A 21692-nucleotide genomic window follows, 5' to 3' on the forward strand; every position below is an offset into this window, starting at 1 on the left:
ATTTATATTAAAAAAAGGTTGCGAGCGAAGCGTATGAGCAAAAAAAATCGACATATTTTTTTTTTATTACAAAAATAAAATTTTGTGATAGATTATGCCATAATATTCATAAAATTATTTCATATATTACCCTATATCTTTTTCCTTTTCTTTCTTTTTCTAATTTTTCTTTGTCGTGAAGGTTTTCTGGGGGGCCCGGTGAGCAAGCGCTCAAGTCACCCCATCTGTACGCCACTGGGCACTATGTTGGCCAAAACGTATCATGGGCACTGATCAAAACAAAATGTAATAAGATCACCATGCATGATCACGATTCAAAAAAGGATTTTAATATCAGTTTATAGGTTTAAAATGGAAACGGTATCAGACAGGTATAGGCCTACTGTCGTGTAAAAGGGCGGGAGCGGGTGATAAGTTTTGGTGTTTACGGGTGTTTTAAGCCTATGCTATCCATTCTTTATTATACATGTAGGCAGGGGCGGAAATCTCTCCCAAAAGGTAGGAGGGACAAGGGGTTTGAAAAAAAAAAAAGGTTATCATCCCCAAAGTAAGATCGTCTCGTCCTAAAATCCATGTTTTATTTCGATTTTGAATGATGTTTTTTTTACCATATCATAAGACCACAAATAGTAGGGGGGACATTTGATATTGTGTCCCCCTAATATTTTGAGTAGGGGGGGGGGGCACGTCCCCCTGTCTCCCCTGGGATTTCCGCCCATGCATGTAGGGATATATCACTCAATCTCGTAGCCAGGATTTAATTTTGGAGGGCGTGCCAACCAACGAACGTAGAGGGCAGCAACAACTTGCAGTACTGCCAACGTTTACAGACCGCACGAAGTTAAGGGGAAGGGTGCAGAGCAAGGTGCAGAGAGGGCAAGTTTCTCCCTCTCCCGCGCAAAGCGCAAAGGTTTCGATGTCTCATCAAAGTAAAATCAAAAGAAGACGTCTCTACTCTCTAGTATCCTTATCAGCCCGAATTCAATTGATTTGCTGAGATTAAGACCCTTATTTCCAAAATAAATTATAACGCGCTCTGTCAAAATTGTGAGAAAATTAAAGGGCATTCTTGGAGTCGTATCAAATTCCTACCTTGTTCATATCATATTTGATACACAAAACTTTAGTCACATTAACTAGCATAACAGGAAAGCTAACGGGTATACGTGGAGAAGATATTCCTCTCCGCGAATAGCATTGGTGCTTTGAAAAGTTTCACCTGATTTTATTTGAATTGATTTTTTCTAAAATTATAAAATTTGATTACAAAGAAAAATAGAAAATAAAGCACAAAGTAGGAAAGGGATGAGGCAAGGAAAGATTTTCTCACGCAAAAACGGAAATCTCTGTGACTTAAAAAAAAATGAATAGGCCTATATGTGATTTCGTTCATATTAAGTGCTTCCTTTTGTATGATTAAAAAACTTGAGTGATATACGCATTGAACAAGACAAGGGATGGATGTGCATGAATATCATCGCCAACTTCTGTTTGCACTTTTAAATGTAGTATTCTGGATTTTTGGGGGAAGTTGTCAGGACACTCCAGAACACAAGACACGATACGACGAGAGTTGTAGGTTGTGAGCGGAATTTAATTTCCCACTTGAGCACAACAGTTGTTCAGTATATAACAAATTGGAAAAAAAACCTCTGCAAGCAGAAAAGAGAGAAGCAATAAAGAACATGAGTATAATGTTCAAAATATCATTACAGCATGAAATAAAGCATTTACATGTCAAGACAGAATATATAATCTTAATATTACGAGTACACTTTTCGATTACTGAGCAGGTTACTATAATGAGTATAATTGATTTTTAAAACTGCGCTCGATAATAAGCGAAAAGTAATAATATTTATAACAAGTTATTAATACAACTATCGATAATTAAATAGTCACAAATATCATAGATATTATATGTTTCTAAGCTTAAATCGACCTCTTTTGCAATAGTTTCTTTCATTGTAAAATATATGAATTCACAATTTATATAGCAAACTTTGGAAACATTCTTCCAAATATATCAATCTTTTATATATGTCAACAATTTCAAACTTTCGTAATCGATCACAAAAGACCGTTAATTTTGGTAAAAATACTGCACGTCTCAATCTTATAAGTACGGCCATCTTGACTCACCCGACTAGGGCAGATACAGGTTAAAAACCATACCAAGGACCAAAACAATCACTTTCTAGGGTCAAATTCCGGTACCCAACACTGCAATCTAAAATAAATAATAACATACATTTGCATGAGTAACTATTCAACTATATCATAATACCTTTTAGGTTTCTATACATCTTACAGGAAAATTACAATCGATTAACTGTAAATGTCCTAAAAATCTTATTGACCAAAAATAGAATTATTAATTCAAACACCTTGATCTAAGAAAGAAATTATCAATAATGCCTTCAATGCTCGAAGGAAAATTGCAATTCACCAATCATTTTTATCCAAATATTATAAGATATCACTTCGAACAACACAGTCATTAAATTACAAGGAAAATTCATAACTTTTCGTACCTTCGTAGAAAACCCAGAAATCATCACAATCCAGCTAGTTCCATCAACAAATGAACATTTGAACTCCTAAATAAATAAACGATACACCAATCCTTAATATATATGATTGTATAATATCAATTGATCACGTATCATTTTAAAATCTAAAATATATAACCGAACTGGCAAAAGTATTAATCGATTAAAGTTAAATCGATAATTAATCGAAACCATCAGTACGAAATGATTTGACCTTGCCTGACCTTGAGGCTACCATTTACCAATCTCCCGGTTTACGAATTATTCACATTGATAAATTCTCCTCCTCGTCTAATTACATACGCCAGGTAAATAATTTATCGAGCATTAAAGAAAAACATTTACATAAATATATTCTTCCAATTTGGCAATTCTATCAGTAAAAGGAAAGAGTGCTACCATCTTGAATCGATAGGTACCCGATACATATATACACACACATTCATTGTTACGTAACATGCCACGTAGTAGGTATCCTTGACCTAACAGAAAAATTACGATTCAATGCTCTAATTCTAGTTCATGATTTAGAGATAATATATTCCAAAACATAGATATTCTTCTCTTATAAAATAGCACATATCAATCAACATACCTCGACAGGATTGAGATCTAAATTATCTGGATCCTACAGGACTCTCTGACTGATTGCTCTCCTCACTGAGTAGCTTGACCAATGACCTCAAAACAATCGATCTCTACTGACCAAGCGGGTTTTCTTCCCGCGTAACATAATCACTTTCACAAGATCCTTCCTCTTTACTAAGTTATAACACCATTCCGTAATATAATTTCATAAAAAAGGAAGTATACTTTATCCCAAGCAATTTACATAATTATATATAATTTTCATTTCTAATAACAGTCCATATTCAATATAATAACTTTACAAAAATGGAACTATTTGTTCTGAGATGTACATTTCAATGTTGTGATAAGACAAACACTTTACACCCTCTTCGTCCAACTCTTGTAAGTAAATCTTAAAGGAAAAATCCGACCTCTTTCCAAATACTATAATCCATCCTGACAAAACCATATTGTCCTCAATAATATCAGCAATTGAATTATAATACTTTGACACATAAGTTATAAATATTTAATAGCTTCCACTAAGTTTGAATAAAATATCAATTAGGAGGCGAATAGAAAAATGCTGACAAGGCTTCATATACAAGAAAAAATATAAACATGACAACAACTCATCTGAGATACGCATGTGTATTTATATATTTCTTTTTCAATTCGAGAGTGTTGATCTCGGTAAGTGATAAGGATTTCTATGGACGCCCTTAGTAACTCTACTTGACCGACGTAGATTCTGAGAGTTTTCTGGTCGTGCATTCTCTTCAGTATTGAAAGATGGAGGATGGTATTGGAACCAATCGTCCCCGTCATCATCACTATTGAATTCACCAGTTTCACTCTCCGAGGAAAGACTTCCAGTTTCATCACTAGACTGACGAATGTGATTAGGATGGCTATCTGCCAAGTCACAGAGCTCCTGGGTCCGTGGATCAGCTATCAGTAGTTTTCGGTTAACAGTCTTGAGTGTTCCTCCATGGAGTGGACGGATACTGTAGACGTCGCCTTCCTTGTTGATGTCAACAACGACATAAGGTTCCCTAAAGTATTTATCTTTCAACTTATGTCTTGTTGAGAATGCCATCCTCTTCAACAATACGCTCTGCCCAATTACAAGGGGAGAGGACTGTACCCGTCTATCATGCTTGGCTTTATTCTCCTCTGCTTGGGCCTTGAGATTCTTCTCAACGAGATCGTTCATCTTGCTTAGAGCAGCAGCTTGCGTCTCTACGAAATCCCCATCCCATGACCGTCGGGTACGAGACAACAGCTGATCGAGGGGTAGAGATGGTTCTCTTCCATACATCAACCTGTATGGGGAGAATCCAGTCGATCGATGTGGAGTAGTGTTATAAATGAACACTAGATGAGATATGGTCTCTGGCCATTTTCTTCTCTCTGAGGGATCCATCGATCGAATCATGCTACACAACGTTCTATTAAAACGTTCAACCTGTCCATTCCCCTCTGGGTGGTATGGGGTGGTCCTTGACTTCTTGACACCATACAACCGACATAGTTCTTGGACAAGGTTTCCTTCAAAATCTCTTCCTTGGTCCGAATGGAGTCTGTGGGGTATTCCATGGTGGACAAACCAGTTGTCTCTGAGGGCTCTTGCTACCGTCTGGGCAGTTTGGTCTTTGCATGGGATCGCTTGAGCATACTTGGTGTACACATCTGACATGACGAGTATGTCCTCGTAGCCTCCTTTTCCACGATCCATCTTAAGGAAATCAATTGCAAGGACCTCTAAAGGTCTGAAGGCAAGAAGGTGTCTCATCGGCGTCTTCACTGTAGGAGTAGGCGCCTTTACCACTGTGCAGTTGAAGCATTTCTTTATATGTCGTCGAACGTCCTCTTGAAGACCAGGCCAAAAGCATCTTGTGCGTAACAATCCGAGTGTCCGAGTCACACCTTGATGGCCCCATCCTTCATGTGTAGCCTGTAGGATAGTATGCCTGATGCTAGCTGGAATGAGAAGTTGGTCAACAACATCCCCCTGCACCTCGATTCGGCGAAATAGCACTTGATCCTTCTCTACGAGTTGTTTCCACTCTCGAAGCCAACTCTTTACTTCAGGACTGTCATCTGGTGTTGGTTCTCCTGGTTTCCATCCAACTTTCCGCATCTTGAAGATGACACTCAAACCATTGTCATTCTGTTGCAGATCTGATAATTGTTTAAGATCGTAGGAAGGGAACACACCAGGTGCCATTACATCCATGTCCAATCGATTGACGTTTATTTCTTGCTCTACTTCTATTGGCATTACTGAACACTGAAGGACTTGTTCAACAATGGGCTCTAAGGTGTCCATGGCATCAGAAACAATAGGTCGACGACTGAGAGCGTCCGCACACTCATTGGTTCTTCCTGGTCTATACTTAATCTGGAGATCGAACGGGGCGAGTTGAGCGACCCATCTCTGTTCGGTTGCCCCTAGTTTTGCTGTTTCCAGATGAGCCAGTGGGTTGTGATCTGTGAGAACTTCAACTTGGCTTCCTATGAGGTATTCCCGGAATTTGTCAGCAATCGCCCACTTCAAGCCCAGGAGCTCTAACTTGAAGCTAGAGTAATCGGGATAACTTCTTTCGGCATTGCGTAGTCCCCGACTTGCGTACACCACAGGGTGAAGTTTTCCATCATCTCCATGTTGAGAAAGACAAGCACCCAGTCCTTTTAGCGAGGCATCAATCTCAACTACAAATTTCTTCCCAAACTGTGGATATCCAAGAACAGGTGTAGACGTCAAGGCGTCTTTAAGCTTACGGAATGCCTCGTCTGCCTTCTCTGACCAGACGAATTCTTTCAGTCTACCAGCCATGTTGCCATGTCTCTTCTTTGATTTCTTAGAAGGTGGAAGACAATTACCAAGCAAAGCATGCAAGGGAGCAGCAATGCTTGCGAATCCCTGAACAAACCGGCGATAATATGAGGCCAGTCCAAGGAAGGACCTCAACTCAGTGGCAGTCTTCGGTACAGGCCAGGTTTTGATTGTGTCAATCTTCTTTGGGTCAACTGATATTCCTGAAGCAGTGACAACATGTCCAAGATGGTGGACTTTTCGTTGAAGGAACTGACATTTCTTTCCCTTTAATTTCAGGCCATACTCTGCTAGACGTCTGAAGACTGCTTCCAATCTGGTTAAATGTTCCTCCAGGGTACTTGAGAAAACAAGTATGTCATCAAGGTAAATCACTAACTGTGCTAAATTTAGATCGCCTAACACCAGCTCCATGACTCTCTGGAACGTACTTGGGCTATTCACCAAGCCTTGGGGCATACGTAGAAATTCGAACAAGCCCCAGGGGACTCTAAAAGCTGTCTTCTCGATCGAACGTTCATCCATTGCTATCTGAAAATAGCCGTTAGCAAGGTCAAGAGAGCTAAAGAACTTAGCTCCTCCGAGGGCTTCCAGGGTTTCATCTATTCTTGGCAAGGGGAATGAGTCCCGAACCGTCCTGGCGTTCAGCTGACGATAGTCAATGCAAACTCTCATCGTCCCATCTTTCTTGCGGACTGGCACCACCGGGCTCGCATAAGGGCTGGTCGATTGTTGGATAATTCCTTTATCCAACATTTCTTGAAGGAGTGCCTTTAACTCTGGGATATGGTTTGGGGGGATTCGACGATAGGGCAGTCGGATTGGTGGTCCTTCTGATGTCCGGATCTGATGTGGTATTGCGGTACAGTTTCCCAGATCCATATCACTCTCGGCAAAAGTTGACTTATGATTCGACAGGAGGTTAGCAATAGCATCAGCTTCTTCACCTGAGAGATGTTCAATCTTCACTCCAACTGGTAATTTCATACTCTTACCATCCATGCAAAGGTGATCAGCACCTTCCTGATGAGATTGGATTTGAGTTTCTCTCTCAGTGACAGCTACATTGGCTCCTGCCTCAACCATCACCTTCATGATGTCAACTTCGACAAGTCCGTTTTTCTCCTGCATAATTATTTCATCACGCTCCTTCACTTGAGTAGCCGATGCAAGAACCATGCCCTGAGTGATCTCTAATTGTTGAGTGGACCTATTTGCAACAGTTACTTGAAGTTCTTGTCCGTCGGCTTCCAAACAAGTGTCATAGACATCCAGTCCTTTTCCTACTAGAGGATTGATGTTGTTGACCTGACAGTCTGTGCCTATCAGAATACTCTTCTCAGTATACTCAAAGGAAGGTGCATCATTCATCTGGCATTCTACTCGATGAACTGTCAACGGCGGGAGGATTCTCCTTTCTTTGGAGGTCAAGAGAGTGTTTGGGGTAGCAACCTCTCGGTTCTCACGTGACAACTTGAGAGCCACCTCAACAAGTTTCCAGTTCTCATCATCATCTTTGTAGACTTTCTTCTTGACTACTGGCCAAAGTGCATTGCAGCCGAGGAGAACAGGATAGTCTGTCTTCTTCTTGGTTTGCAACTCGTCATTAACAACCAGAAAACCTACTTCAAAGGATTCGCCATTCAGGGTCATGGTGGTATGGATGTATCCTACCACCGGTACTACGCTATCATGGATCCCAACAACTCTAATACCATCGCCACTACCATCAAGAGGACCAATAACTTCCCTCAGTTTCCCTTCAAAGTAGGATACCGGAATAAGACTAGCTTCTGCTCCTGTGTCTAGAATACAGCCTGTGGGTATCCCTGCTATTCCAACTACTGACTTTGGACACGATGATACCAAGCTGAGTGTTTTCTCATTCCCACCAGCTGATAAGCTTCTGACATTTCCTTGAACTTGTTCTTCTTGAGGCATCATGTCTGCTCCTTGAGGACTTCTTGGATTTTGTCGTGTACCTGACCCATTGGGGCAGTCCTTTCTCATGTGACCTACTTGCTTACATCCATAGCAGAGAGGAGGTGAGCGACATTCTCTTTTCAAGTGTCCTTTCTTACAGTTGTAGCAAAAAGGTGGTGAGTTTTGTTTAGGATTGCTTTTCATGCCTTTCATCACTTGAACAACCTCTTTCAAAGTCTCCTTTAACTCGGTGATCTCACTTTTCATGTTTTGAATTGTCTGATCCTCAGTAGTTACCGATGCTCTCGCCGCCTCTACTTCACATTCTCTAATACTAGCTTTAGGAGAAACTGTGTCATCATCCTGGAACATTCGCAGAACTTCTCTTCGCATATCAATAAAGGATTTATCCTCAGTGCTAAACATGATACGTCGAATCTCCCTCTGAATCTGTTTGTCTCTCACACCAGTTACAAACCGCTCTTTCAAGGTATTGTTCCTCAGCATGATCAATGCTGATCGCTCATCACCTGCCGCTGCAGCTTCCATTCGATCGTGCAAGCGAATAAGTGCACTACTGAAATCTGCCAACGTTTCACCTGGCCTTTGTACTCTGGCATGTAATTCCGTGGTCAATGGTTGTACAGTCTCCTTTAGGCCATAACGAGACTTCAAAGCCTGCTTCAATGCCGTACTGTCCTCCCTGACCGTAGAGTCATACAGCCTCGCTTCGTCTTTGGCCGAATCTGTCAGATGAGTCAACAGTACCTGAGCCTCTTCTTTCCTCTTCAGTTGATAATAGCTACAATATTCATCAAATTCTTGGAGCCATTCATTGATTGTCGGGTCTCCATGTTTCCGGGGGAACCCACCAAACTTACTCAGCTTTACCGCTGGTAAACCCCTCGGTGATTGCAGACTTTGGAAAGCCCCCGTCAATGCTGCCATCATTTCAGCTAGACCTGGAGCTAAGGGCTGGGCCGTAGCTCCCCTTGGAGCATCATCCTCTGAGTTAGTGTTCCTTGGCATCCTCACTCAGTAAGTATGATTCAAACAAATGGAACCTGCTGTCTACAATTAGGAAAAAAACTATGGCATTTGTTTCAAAAGTAGTATTTTCTTCCACAGTAAAATTACACTACGTTTACCATACAACCAAAGTCGGAGGTTTTCTTTCTTGCTTCTTGGTTTCCGTCTAATGATGTTCTTCTTTTCTTGCTTCTTAGTTGCCGTCTATCGATGCTCAAGTTTTATCCCACTTCTGACACCACTTGTAGTATTCTGGATTTTTGGGGGAAGTTGTCAGGACACTCCAGAACACAAGACACGATACGACGAGAGTTGTAGGTTGTGAGCGGAATTTAATTTCCCACTTGAGCACAACAGTTGTTCAGTATATAACAAATTGGAAAAAAAACCTCTGCAAGCAGAAAAGAGAGAAGCAATAAAGAACATGAGTATAATGTTCAAAATATCATTACAGCATGAAATAAAGCATTTACATGTCAAGACAGAATATATAATCTTAATATTACGAGTACACTTTTCGATTACTGAGCAGGTTACTATAATGAGTATAATTGATTTTTAAAACTGCGCTCGATAATAAGCGAAAAGTAATAATATTTATAACAAGTTATTAATACAACTATCGATAATTAAATAGTCACAAATATCATAGATATTATATGTTTCTAAGCTTAAATCGACCTCTTTTGCAATAGTTTCTTTCATTGTAAAATATATGAATTCACAATTTATATAGCAAACTTTGGAAACATTCTTCCAAATATATCAATCTTTTATATATGTCAACAATTTCAAACTTTCGTAATCGATCACAAAAGACCGTTAATTTTGGTAAAAATACTGCACGTCTCAATCTTATAAGTACGGCCATCTTGACTCACCCGACTAGGGCAGATACAGGTTAAAAACCATACCAAGGACCAAAACAATCACTTTCTAGGGTCAAATTCCGGTACCCAACACTGCAATCTAAAATAAATAATAACATACATTTGCATGAGTAACTATTCAACTATATCATAATACCTTTTAGGTTTCTATACATCTTACAGGAAAATTACAATCGATTAACTGTAAATGTCCTAAAAATCTTATTGACCAAAAATAGAATTATTAATTCAAACACCTTGATCTAAGAAAGAAATTATCAATAATGCCTTCAATGCTCGAAGGAAAATTGCAATTCACCAATCATTTTTATCCAAATATTATAAGATATCACTTCGAACAACACAGTCATTAAATTACAAGGAAAATTCATAACTTTTCGTACCTTCGTAGAAAACCCAGAAATCATCACAATCCAGCTAGTTCCATCAACAAATGAACATTTGAACTCCTAAATAAATAAACGATACACCAATCCTTAATATATATGATTGTATAATATCAATTGATCACGTATCATTTTAAAATCTAAAATATATAACCGAACTGGCAAAAGTATTAATCGATTAAAGTTAAATCGATAATTAATCGAAACCATCAGTACGAAATGATTTGACCTTGCCTGACCTTGAGGCTACCATTTACCAATCTCCCGGTTTACGAATTATTCACATTGATAAATTCTCCTCCTCGTCTAATTACATACGCCAGGTAAATAATTTATCGAGCATTAAAGAAAAACATTTACATAAATATATTCTTCCAATTTGGCAATTCTATCAGTAAAAGGAAAGAGTGCTACCATCTTGAATCGATAGGTACCCGATACATATATACACACACATTCATTGTTACGTAACATGCCACGTAGTAGGTATCCTTGACCTAACAGAAAAATTACGATTCAATGCTCTAATTCTAGTTCATGATTTAGAGATAATATATTCCAAAACATAGATATTCTTCTCTTATAAAATAGCACATATCAATCAACATACCTCGACAGGATTGAGATCTAAATTATATGGATCCTACAGGACTCTCTGACTGATTGCTCTCCTCACTGAGTAGCTTGACCAATGACCTCAAAACAATCGATCTCTACTGACCAAGCGGGTTTTCTTCCCGCGTAACATAATCACTTTCACAAGATCCTTCCTCTTTACTAAGTTATAACACCATTCCGTAATATAATTTCATAAAAAAGGAAGTATACTTTATCCCAAGCAATTTACATAATTATATATAATTTTCATTTCTAATAACAGTCCATATTCAATATAATAACTTTACAAAAATGGAACTATTTGTTCTGAGATGTACATTTCAATGTTGTGATAAGACAAACACTTTACACCCTCTTCGTCCAACTCTTGTAAGTAAATCTTAAAGGAAAAATCCGACCTCTTTCCAAATACTATATAAACAACAACAACAACAACAACAACACTTGTGGGCTTGAGGTTACATTTGCAGAACATTTTTTTTTATATATTAACTTATACAGGGGCGGAAATCTCTCCCAAAAGGTAGGGGGGACGCAGGTGCGGATCCAGCCTTCGCCAATAGGGGGATGTTGCGGAAATTTGTTTCAGCCATATTTTTCCCCGATCGGCAGCTCGAAGATGATTTTTGTTTGTTTCTTTGAAGGGGTAGTCCTCATAAGTCACCTCTTAGCTTTATTCTTATAAATTAATTTACAATATCATAATCCTTATTTATATGATGCGAGCGCGAAGTGCGAGCTAATTTTGTTGTTGTTGAAATTTTATGTATTTTTCCTAAAATTTGAACATTCTGGGCAATGTTTGTTATGTGTATGCAACTAAATAATTACTACGAACGCAAAGCGCGAGCAGAAATGAACTGATGGAAAATATACCAGTTAAAGACTGCTTGCATTTAGCATTTAATAATCTAATAATGCGAGCGCGAAGCGCGAGCTGAATTTTTTTTGACATTTTCACCTAAAGAATGGAAATTCTAAGCACTTTTTGTAACTCAAGCAGAATAGTGATATAAGTAGACAATTGATGCGAGCGCAAAGCGCAAGCGGAAAATTTCGAGATTTAGTCCTATAATATTTACTTAACGAGACACTCTATTTATGTTTTGTAAATCATGAAAAGGATTAGTATTAATGATGCGAGCGCAAAGCGCGAGCAGAACATTTTTATATACGTTTTGAACTGGTACCTGTTGAAAAGGTACCTGTTAAGGACTGCTTGCACTTAGCCATGAAATCATTACATATTTCAACAATAAAAAAATGCGAGCGCGAAGCGCGAGCTGAAAATTTTTGAAATTTCTAAAGAAAGAATGGAAAATTTTAATCAATTTTTGTAGTCGTGAACAGGATAGCTATATCATCTAACAATTATTGCGAGCGCGTATATATAGTGCGAGCAAAAAAATTCGAGATTTAGACCTAAAAATAGGCCACTCTGTTCATGTTTTGTAAATCATGAAAAGGATGAGTAATATAAGGGGGTCTTCCTACATTAATTATGCGAGCACAAAGCGCGAGCAGAATTTTTTTTATATTGTGATCTGAAACTGGATAATGATTTAAATATAAACATGCGCGCGTGTTTCTTATTTAGACCTATAATCTAGGCATTCTCAATACATCTATAATCATGAAAATCATGAAACGTTGATATTCCGATCTGAAAAAAAAGAGTAAATTTCAGCTTTATTTCAAGCACTTTGTAGGAAAATTGTAAGGTGGATATGGATTGCACTTAACAAAAGCTGATATTTTCATTATTATTACTGAGAGTTTTGACATAGGACCGGGACATCCTTACGACATGTCATCATATGAAAATGATGACTATCTTCCTAAGCGCGAGATGAAACAAAAGGGACAATTTAATTATTAAATTAATATCATATTTATTAATGCCTAATGAGGACGCGAAATCTGATGATATTATGGCATAAAAACTGGACATTTCACTTTTGTAATTATATGAATAGGATGCATCAGTTAATATATTGTTAATGCGAGCGCAAATCGCGAGCTAAATTTTTTGATAAACTGTCATGAAAAGGGGATTTTAAGTAGTTTGTTGTATAATCAGTATTGAAACATACATAACTCGCCAATCAAAATGCCAGTATGAAGCGCTAGCTGATAGATACGTCTTGACAATCAGACCTGAAAAGGGATATTTTGAAAAATTTATGGAATACACGAAAATAATAGGTACCTGATAAATCAAAATTTGCGAGAGCGCAGCGCAAGCAGCAAATGTTAATATTCAGACCATAAAACTGACATTTTTACAGAGAACTTTTTAAAAATCAATTTGTAAATCATACAAAATAATGAAAGTTCGATTTCCGAAAATATAGGGGGGGGGGGGTCCAGGCCCCTGGATCCGCCTATGGGGACAAGGGGCTGGAAAATTTGACAAGCAAAAAAAAAAGGTTATCATCCCAAAAGTAAGGTCATCTCGTCCCAACTCGTCCCAAAATAATGTTTTATTTTGATTAAGAATGATGTATTTCTTGCCATCATAAAAGACCAAAAATAGTAGGGGGGACATTTGATATTGTGTCCCCGGCCCCTACTATTTTGAGTAGGGGGGACACGTCCCCCCTGTCCCCCCTGGGATTTCCGCCCATGAACTTATACCTAAGCATATATTTCCAAAAATTATTTTACATAGTATAAACAATATTATTAATGCCAGCACATCACCAATAACTACTCCTTATACTGAAATGTTTATAATGTTTTTGTTTCCCTGTGTCATCTTTCTTTAAATACTCAATTATTTTGTCCTGGCTGTGATCCATTCAATTCTGCAAGGAGCATGACGTAGGGCATATCTTGTCATCCTCGGGTCGTCCTAGATTTCATTTATGTACTAGCACTGATCGATGCATGCTTATAGTTCTTTGAGTGCTGAGTTTGTTTTATTCCATCTTTCTTGACGAACTATCTTACAACTTTTTGAAATAAGGCGAGTAATTTTTGATATTATTATTTTGATTATGAATTTCGATTAAATCGCGCTGATATTTTATGGTATTCGCAATCACCCCAGAAAACAACATTTAATTTGCACGCGCAATCAAATTCAGGCTCCGGCCAAATTGGGTCGGATACTAGAAGGCAATGGGCAGAAATCTTGCCCGTTGCCCTTGGTAACCACCTTAGTTTGTTGTTTTGCAGGCATGGTTAAATACATGACCCCACTTTTGACCAATCACAAGAACGGATTATTCGACATTCTTAAATAGAGGTTTATAAAAAAAATATTTTAATTCCTGTGCACTTCTATTCTCTTTATCTTTCTTTTAGAAATTCTGTTCTTTTCTTCTTTCTCTCCTCTACTTTATCCCTGTATCTCTCTTTCATTCGTTTTCCTCCTCTTATCGCTTCTAAATTTAACTCCCCATATTGACGGACGTTTGCGTCAAAATTATCAAAAAGTCAAGAAGTACCTATATAGTCTCGACAAGTGCAGTGATTCATGATTCACGTCACCTCTTCTTCGGTCACGGGTTTACGCACGCGCTCTCTTTACAGCCGCCGGATCGTGAACGGAATCGGGGAATCACCTTTGACACGACGAACAACCAGCGGATATATATTTGACCTCCTAGTATAATATTGTGCAAGAAAAGATTCATGAGATTCTCTGAGCTGAGATCGTATTATATTAAATATCTATTCGGATAAATTTTCTACAAATCGAACTATTCAAGTACCACAACCTCAAGATACCTGAATGAATGCTTGAACTATTTTAATGAAATGCGGAGGTATGCACACAATCAGGTGGTGAACTAGTGACGTAAATTACCGGCATTTTCCTCCCATCCTCTCTCGCACCAGCAAGAACCATGGCCATCAATAGAGAAGTCGTCACATCTTTTGCCAAAGATCTTGCAGCCGGTGGCATTGCCGCTGCAATTTCTAAAACAGCCGTAGCCCCTATCGAAAGAGTCAAGCTTCTGTTACAAGTAAGATTTTTTGATTTGTAGTGCTATAGAAGTGAAAATTCAACTTTACAATTGGTGGATCTAACTGCTTTGTGTGCGTGTGTGAGTCTCGTAGGATCAGCATGCATGTGTGTGCGAGTACGTGACCGCCATAGAGTTGTGCATGTTCACGTGGATATTTGCACTTCCTGAAATTGCCGGTATGAAAAAAAAAAAATCAGTTACATAATTGGTGGCCACGGGTCCTTTTCACCGACAGTTTTGGCAGTGATTAAATATGCGAATAGTTTTTTATGTTTAAATCCAAAGGAGAAAATATCTAAGATTATAAATGGTGAAAATTATCTGTTTTTGTACTGCTGCTTGTGATGACCTGTGCTGTGTGTGGGTGGCTTCACATGCTCAGTCAGTCACCATCCATTCTGCTGTGACTGAAGAATGTGAGTGACTGACTGCATTCTGAATGCATGGCGTCTATATTGATTTTTTGGCATTTCACTTCTGCAGCTGATTTCCATAACAGTACTGTCGTGTCAAATTGAAATCTGAAATGCTCTGATAAAAAATGTTTTCGAGATTCTTATTCATTTTTTTGATTAATTTTTTTTGTTGAGGGGAAGGGTTAATTTGGCCATATCTTTTTTTACACCAAGCCTTTATATCCAGACCTATATTTTTGAGGAGCGCGATCGCACTGGCGCTCCTACCACGCTCCTAAAAAAAATTAGGAGAACAAAATATCGCGCTTCTTTAGAAAAAAAAACTTCACCAAAAGTTGCTGAAATTTCATTTTACATTTTTATATTCATGAAATAGGCATCTATTTTCCATTCCTTAAAATTATTTTGATGTAGTTGGAAACTACCGAAAAAATGAAGAAAATTCATTTCTTTCTTGACTCTGATTTATGATGTTAAACTCGGTAAATATTTTCATGGTGTTGACCACTTGTTCACTGCAACCACCCTGCCTGTGGGGAATCTACAGGTTGGACTATGGCATGCCAATGCTGTACAGAGCACACACTTAAAAAAATGATTAAAATATCACTTTTGTAACCAAAATTTCTAATTTACGTACAGTTGCAATTTATTTTTCATTAGTAACTTGAGAATGATTTTTGTATTCACTAGAGCGCTCAAAAACTTGAATTTTGGGCATATTTTTGTGTACGCCCTCTATTGGTGGAAAATAATATGGCAAGAAAATTTTCATTTTTTATCTCTATTTTTAATTGAGAAATAAATAATTTAAAGAATCAAATTTACTTAAGGGCCAAGTTGTATGACAAATAGGTGTAATGAAAACCGTCAGTGTAAAAAAATCAAGCATTTGTCCCAAAGAAAAAGAGAAAATAAGCCAAACATTGCCATCCTTATTTTGCCACACATGGAGATATAACTGAGAACAAGGTTATATCATAACCTTGTTCATTGAATGAGTGGTGTTGACCAAGTGTAAAACTATCAATATAAACGATCAACGATCATTTTCAGTTAATAATGCAACACCATTGAAGTCCACATGTGGGACTACAGTATTTACCGGTTGTAACATCAATCAGAGTAAAGAAAGAGCTGAATATTCTTCATTTACAATTTTAAGAATAATCTACAATTTAGCATACATGTATTGTATTAAATTGATTTACATGTAAGCTCCTCAAGGAGAATGATTCTGAAAATAAGGAGAGCGATTTATTGAGCTTTACGAAATTATAAACGTGAAGGACTGTATATCATGTTTATCTGCCCTCTAGAAAATATCAAACAATCAAATGTGTGTTGAAAACTGGTGATTGCCTAAATCTGACCTTATACAGTTAAAAAAAATCAATTGGGAAATAAATTTCACTTGAGCATATTTCAAAAAGACATTTTAAAATTTTTTTTATCACTGTTTTATACTATGCTATGTCTTATATCAAACTCTTAAAACGTTTATAATTTCCTAATCCTATAGACTAGACTATAAGCATTTATAATTGGACAAGTTTTTGACTATTTGTGACAGCTCTCAGATTTTCAAATTTGTTTTAAAATGCTATGGTACTGTGGCACGATATTTAAAAAAAGGACTTCATTCTCCTTTTTGCAGTAGACCTAATGCATATTGGTCAATGAGAGTTCTTCCCTATTTTATTTCTTTAAATTATGAAGCCAAATTAAAAAAAACATTCAGAAATAAGTTTTCTTAAACTGGCATCAGAATTTTTTTTTTAGAAATTGGTTGCAAACATTTTCTTGACAGTCATTACACTCGGAAGTTCATGTGGAATAATACAGAATTGGAAGATATGGAACAAAATTCATTATTTCCTAATATTTACTGCATATTTGTTTCCGGGTAAGGCCTAAGTGTTATGTGCTGAATCTTGGGAGATGATGGTGGCAAAATTTGATTGTTCAGTTCACTCATTCAATGAACAAGGTTACGTGTATGTATACCTCGTTCTCTGTAATGACTCCCTACATGTATGTGGTAAAATGAAGTTGGCACTGTTTGGCTTATTATCTTGTTTTGGAGGACAAATGCTTGATTTTTTGACACTGTCAGTTTCCATTACAACTATTCCTCATATAACTTGGCTCTTAAGTAAATTGAATTCCTTAACAGGGTTAATGATTGTTTTCTTAATTGAAAATAGAGATTCATTGCTGTATGACAATTTTCTTGAAATTTCACCATTTTATTCACTTTTTCACCAATAGAGGGCCTATAAAAAACATGCTCAAGTTAAAATTTTTGAACGCTCTGGTGATTTGAAAAAAAGTCCCCAAGTTACTAATGGGCAATTCCATAAAATGATCAACCTTTTTGTACGTCCAACCCCCATTTTTCTTAAGTCTTACTTCATTTCATAAACTGACGAAGTCATGGTCCTTTAAGAACGTTAGACGTTAGACTGTCAAAAGAACAAGAAATTAGAGACAGAAAATTTCATGAAGGTCCAAAGTATATGGGTTCGGACGTACATATTTTATGGAATTGCCCTAATGAAGAATAAATCACAACTGTATCACTCTTTTGATACAAAAGTGATATTTGAAAGATTTTTTTTTCAGTGTGTGTTGTGTACTGAATAGATCTACTTGTAGATTCACCATAGGCAGGGTGGTTTCAGTGAACAAGTGGTTCAGTTGAGGCTTTTAGCTACATGTAGTTGACATAAATTGTGTTGAGTGAAAATGTGTATGGTGTTTTTGGACTTCGGAAACATTCCCTTGAAGGCTATTTGCTTTTATAAATCACCACCACTCTTAAATTTTGTAAGACCATTGGCTTTCGGACATTCTATTTTATTGCAAGAGCTTTTAAAACATGGAAGGACGTAATCTTTTATCATGTGACTCTGAATCTCGCCTATTTAGGCTTCATTCATATTGCAACTGTTAAGTCATATAGAAACCAAATGACTCGTATCAAAGGTGATAAGACATACAATACTTTACATGCATCCAATTTTTTTTTGCTATGTGTCATGAATTAAATTCATTACATAGTTTAAAATGAAAAGATTTTTGTGATTTCTAACACTTTTGAAAATGTCATTGTTTTGTTTAGGGAGCCTACATTAATTTCATTTTAAGAAAACATGCTGCAGCATCTCATATTTTGTGAATGATGGGGTTCACAACATTTGTGCACATTGTTGCATTCATGTACATGTATGCAGAGGTGTGGACACATACTGTATAAACATGAACCCCAAGAAAAGCATACTGTATGAGACATTTTAACAGTAAACTTTGATACCAACCAAGTTTTTTTTTGGGGGGGGGGTGGGTGAAGGGTAATTTAGTAACCACATATTTTAGTAAAATGGAACTTAAGTTGGAATCCAAGCAATGACAAAGTTGCCACATCCTTGATTTCACCTGTGTATTTTGTACTAAAAATAGATTTATTTTCTTAATGTAATAAGCACTATTTTTCTGCTTCCTCTTTTGTCTATACAGGTACAACATGCGTCTAAACAAATTACAAAAGAGATGCAGTACAAAGGAATCGTTGACTGTTTTTCCCGTGTAACCAAGGAGCAAGGCTTCTTCTCACTATGGCGTGGTAACTTGGCCAATGTCATCAGATACTTCCCAACACAGGTGAGTGCACTGTTTTGAGGTTTGTTCGCACTTGGTGTGACAAACTGATGCATCAAAGCTTAGCAACTTATGGGGTACATTAGGCTATAAAAGATATAGCCCGGTTAAAGGTAAAAGACAGTAGTTGCAGCGAACAATTATTTCATGAGAAAGTTTTTTAATCAAGGTTATTTGTCAAAATATCATCATATATGTACATCTGGTACATTTATGTAAACTTGTCTTTGTAAAATCATGAACTCTCAGTCCAAAAGTGATAATTCTGATGAGCACTAACACTGAAAAGCATATGTGGGACAGTGTATTAATATTGCTTAAAAAAATGCCCAACATTTGATGGAATTCCGTGCTTATTTTGCTTATTTATCAGCAATTACGCATTTTCTTCCAGAGCTATTTGGCACATATTTTTTATATATACATACAAACACTTTGGTGGTAATAACATTGGATTCTGTTCTTACTCATTTTGAGATCGCTACAACTGGTATTTAATTTTATCCTTAAGCCCCCTTTAAAAAAAAATTAAAGAAGTTAGCTTTGTTCCAAGTAATTTTTTTTAAATCTTGTCAATCAGTTGAGACTGACATGTTCATGCATATTCAGGTGTGCATTGCTGTGGGAGCTGTTCAACAACAGTTTCATTACACCAATAAATCTGAACAAGTTATGTAGTATGTACTTGAGATGCAATTTTCATTATGCTGAAAGTGACATTTTTAATTTGTCTATTGTGGTTATTTAATCCATTACAGTATCAAAAGTACCTAAATAATACATGTACACATGTACATGCTCTTAATGCAATGGATTTGATGTTCATACATGTACATAGTAATTGTCAAAAAAGACCTTTTTTTCTGATAATTTAATTACATGCAGATATGTAACTGTAAGTGCAATGTCAGTGGATTAGGATCAGCATTTTGATTAGACAATTTTACTGCTGTGAAATATTCCCAATTATATTTAAATCGTATCTTGTCTCCATTTGCTTTCCAGCTTCTCTGTTGCAAATTTGTTTTTCATGTGTTCTTACTTTTAATTAGTATTGTGAATTACATATTTTTGTCCTGTGTATGTTTTCAGGCCCTGAACTTTGCCTTCAAAGACAAATACAAGAGGTTGTTTTTGGATGGAGTCGACAAGAGAAAGCAGTTCATGCGTTACTTTGCTGGTAACTTGGCCTCCGGAGGTGCTGCAGGAGCTACGTCACTTTGCTTTGTGTATCCTCTCGATTTTGCCCGTACACGTCTGGCTGCAGATATCGGCAAGGGCACTGCTGAGAGAGAATTCCAGGGTCTTGGCGACTGCTTGACCAAGATCTTCAAGTCTGATGGCATGCTTGGACTTTACCGTGGATTTGGTGTGTCTGTCCAGGGAATCATCATTTACCGTGCAGCCTACTTTGGCTTCTACGACACAGCCAAGGGCATGTTGCCTGACCACCTCAGCAGGAATATCTTGATCTCTTGGATGGTAGCCCAGACCGTCACTACTTGCTCAGGAATCATCTCTTATCCCTTTGACACTGTCCGTCGACGTATGATGATGCAGTCTGGCCGTAAGGGAGGTGAGGTCATGTACAAGAGCACCATTGACTGCTGGAAGAAAATCGCTGGACAGGAAGGTAGCGGAGCCTTCTTCAAGGGAGCATTCTCCAACGTCTTGCGTGGTACTGGTGGCGCCCTTGTTCTTGTACTTTACGATGAACTAAAAAAGATCCTTGTATAGTGTCATCACTTTAAAAAGAAATGTTCTAGTCTGGTGTAGTTAACATCATGTGAGCAGAACTGCCCAAATCATTACAAATTATTACAACATTCTGTTTGTAGTACAGGTAATCTGATTACCTTTATAAAAGGAAACTTTCGTCCTCCAATCAAAATTTAATTCTGGAAAATCGGCTAAAAAATCATGTTTCATATCGCTGTTCTTCAAATTTGGTGTTTTGGGTAATTCTGCTCTTAAGAGGGTGAGGATGAATAAGATTTTCCTATTTGCCCTTCTTGTTTCAGAAATGTCTTATTGCAAGACATTTTTGAGACAAGACAATATCATAGCATAATGATATTTAAAAAAAATACTTGTAAAAGCTGTTATTCAACAGTCATACCTCTGGGGGTAGTATGTTCCACTAAAATGAATGGGTTTTATATCAGTTCCTGGGTGTTATATCAGTTCCTGGGTGTTAGACCAAATTGCAATCATTAGGCACATAATGCATTTATGCAAATCTATTGAAAGCTATTTATAAGAAGTATTCATATTAGAATAATGAGAAATGATTATTATGTCAGGTTGTGTTTTGGCTTTTACAGTATAGTGCTACCCTGTTCAAGGTGAATGCACAATGAAAAAAACCCCATGATATCCCAATCGTGGTAATAGGTCCATTACATTATGATTTGAAGTTTGTATTTAATTTTTTTGTTTGTGAAATGAATGTGTATCCCTTATTTGACATCAGATTTTTAAAACTGTATCAGATTCTTAACCTATTACCACACCTTGAATGGCTGGCCAAAAATATCACCATTTTGAGGCATCACAAACTGATAATATCATGGCGAAGCAAGTTCGCACAATTTGAAATGCCGAGTGCTTTTCATTTGTGTGTGTCATATAATGATGAATATGCACAATGTGTTGTGAATATTATGGACTTGGATTTATGTGTGGAAAAGGAAAGTCTAAATAAAAAGCTATAAAACTTACCCGTGGTATTTTGCTGTCATTTATTTTGTATTCTAGTAGGTTTAAATGGAAAGTTCACCCTGACGGCCTGACCATTTTAAATGGAGCAGATCAAGTATTCATAAGCGGCAG

At 37.2% G+C, this 21692-nt stretch overlaps 1 protein-coding gene across 1 annotated transcript; it reads left to right on the plus strand.

The window, feature by feature from the left end:
* Positions 1-14340: 14340 nt before the first annotated feature.
* LOC129253764 (ADP/ATP translocase 1-like) lies at positions 14341-21580 on the plus strand. The gene is made up of 3 exons (XM_054892189.2): positions 14341-14781; positions 18720-18863; positions 19953-21580. Exons 1-3 carry the CDS (start codon positions 14662-14664, stop codon positions 20595-20597), a joined length of 909 nt encoding a protein of 302 aa, XP_054748164.1. The 5' UTR covers positions 14341-14661; the 3' UTR covers positions 20598-21580.
* The last annotated feature ends 112 nt before the right edge of the window (positions 21581-21692 follow it).

The sequence above is a fragment of the Lytechinus pictus genome, chromosome 2 (genome assembly GCF_037042905.1).
Source record: "Lytechinus pictus isolate F3 Inbred chromosome 2, Lp3.0, whole genome shotgun sequence".
Classification (NCBI taxonomy): Eukaryota; Metazoa; Echinodermata; class Echinoidea; order Temnopleuroida; family Toxopneustidae; genus Lytechinus; species Lytechinus pictus.

What these genes read in the sequence shown, in the direction of transcription:
- LOC129253764 (XM_054892189.2), top strand. Translation starts at nt 14,662, where the DNA reads ATGGCCATCAATAGAGAAGTCGTCACATCTTTTGCCAAAGATCTTGCA. An exon ending in GAGTCAAGCTTCTGTTACAA is followed by an intron (nt 14,782 to 18,719) that starts GTAAGATTTTTT and finishes TTGTCTATACAG; the next exon opens with GTACAACATGCGTCTAAACA. An exon ending in TCAGATACTTCCCAACACAG is followed by an intron (nt 18,864 to 19,952) that starts GTGAGTGCACTG and finishes GTATGTTTTCAG; the next exon opens with GCCCTGAACTTTGCCTTCAA.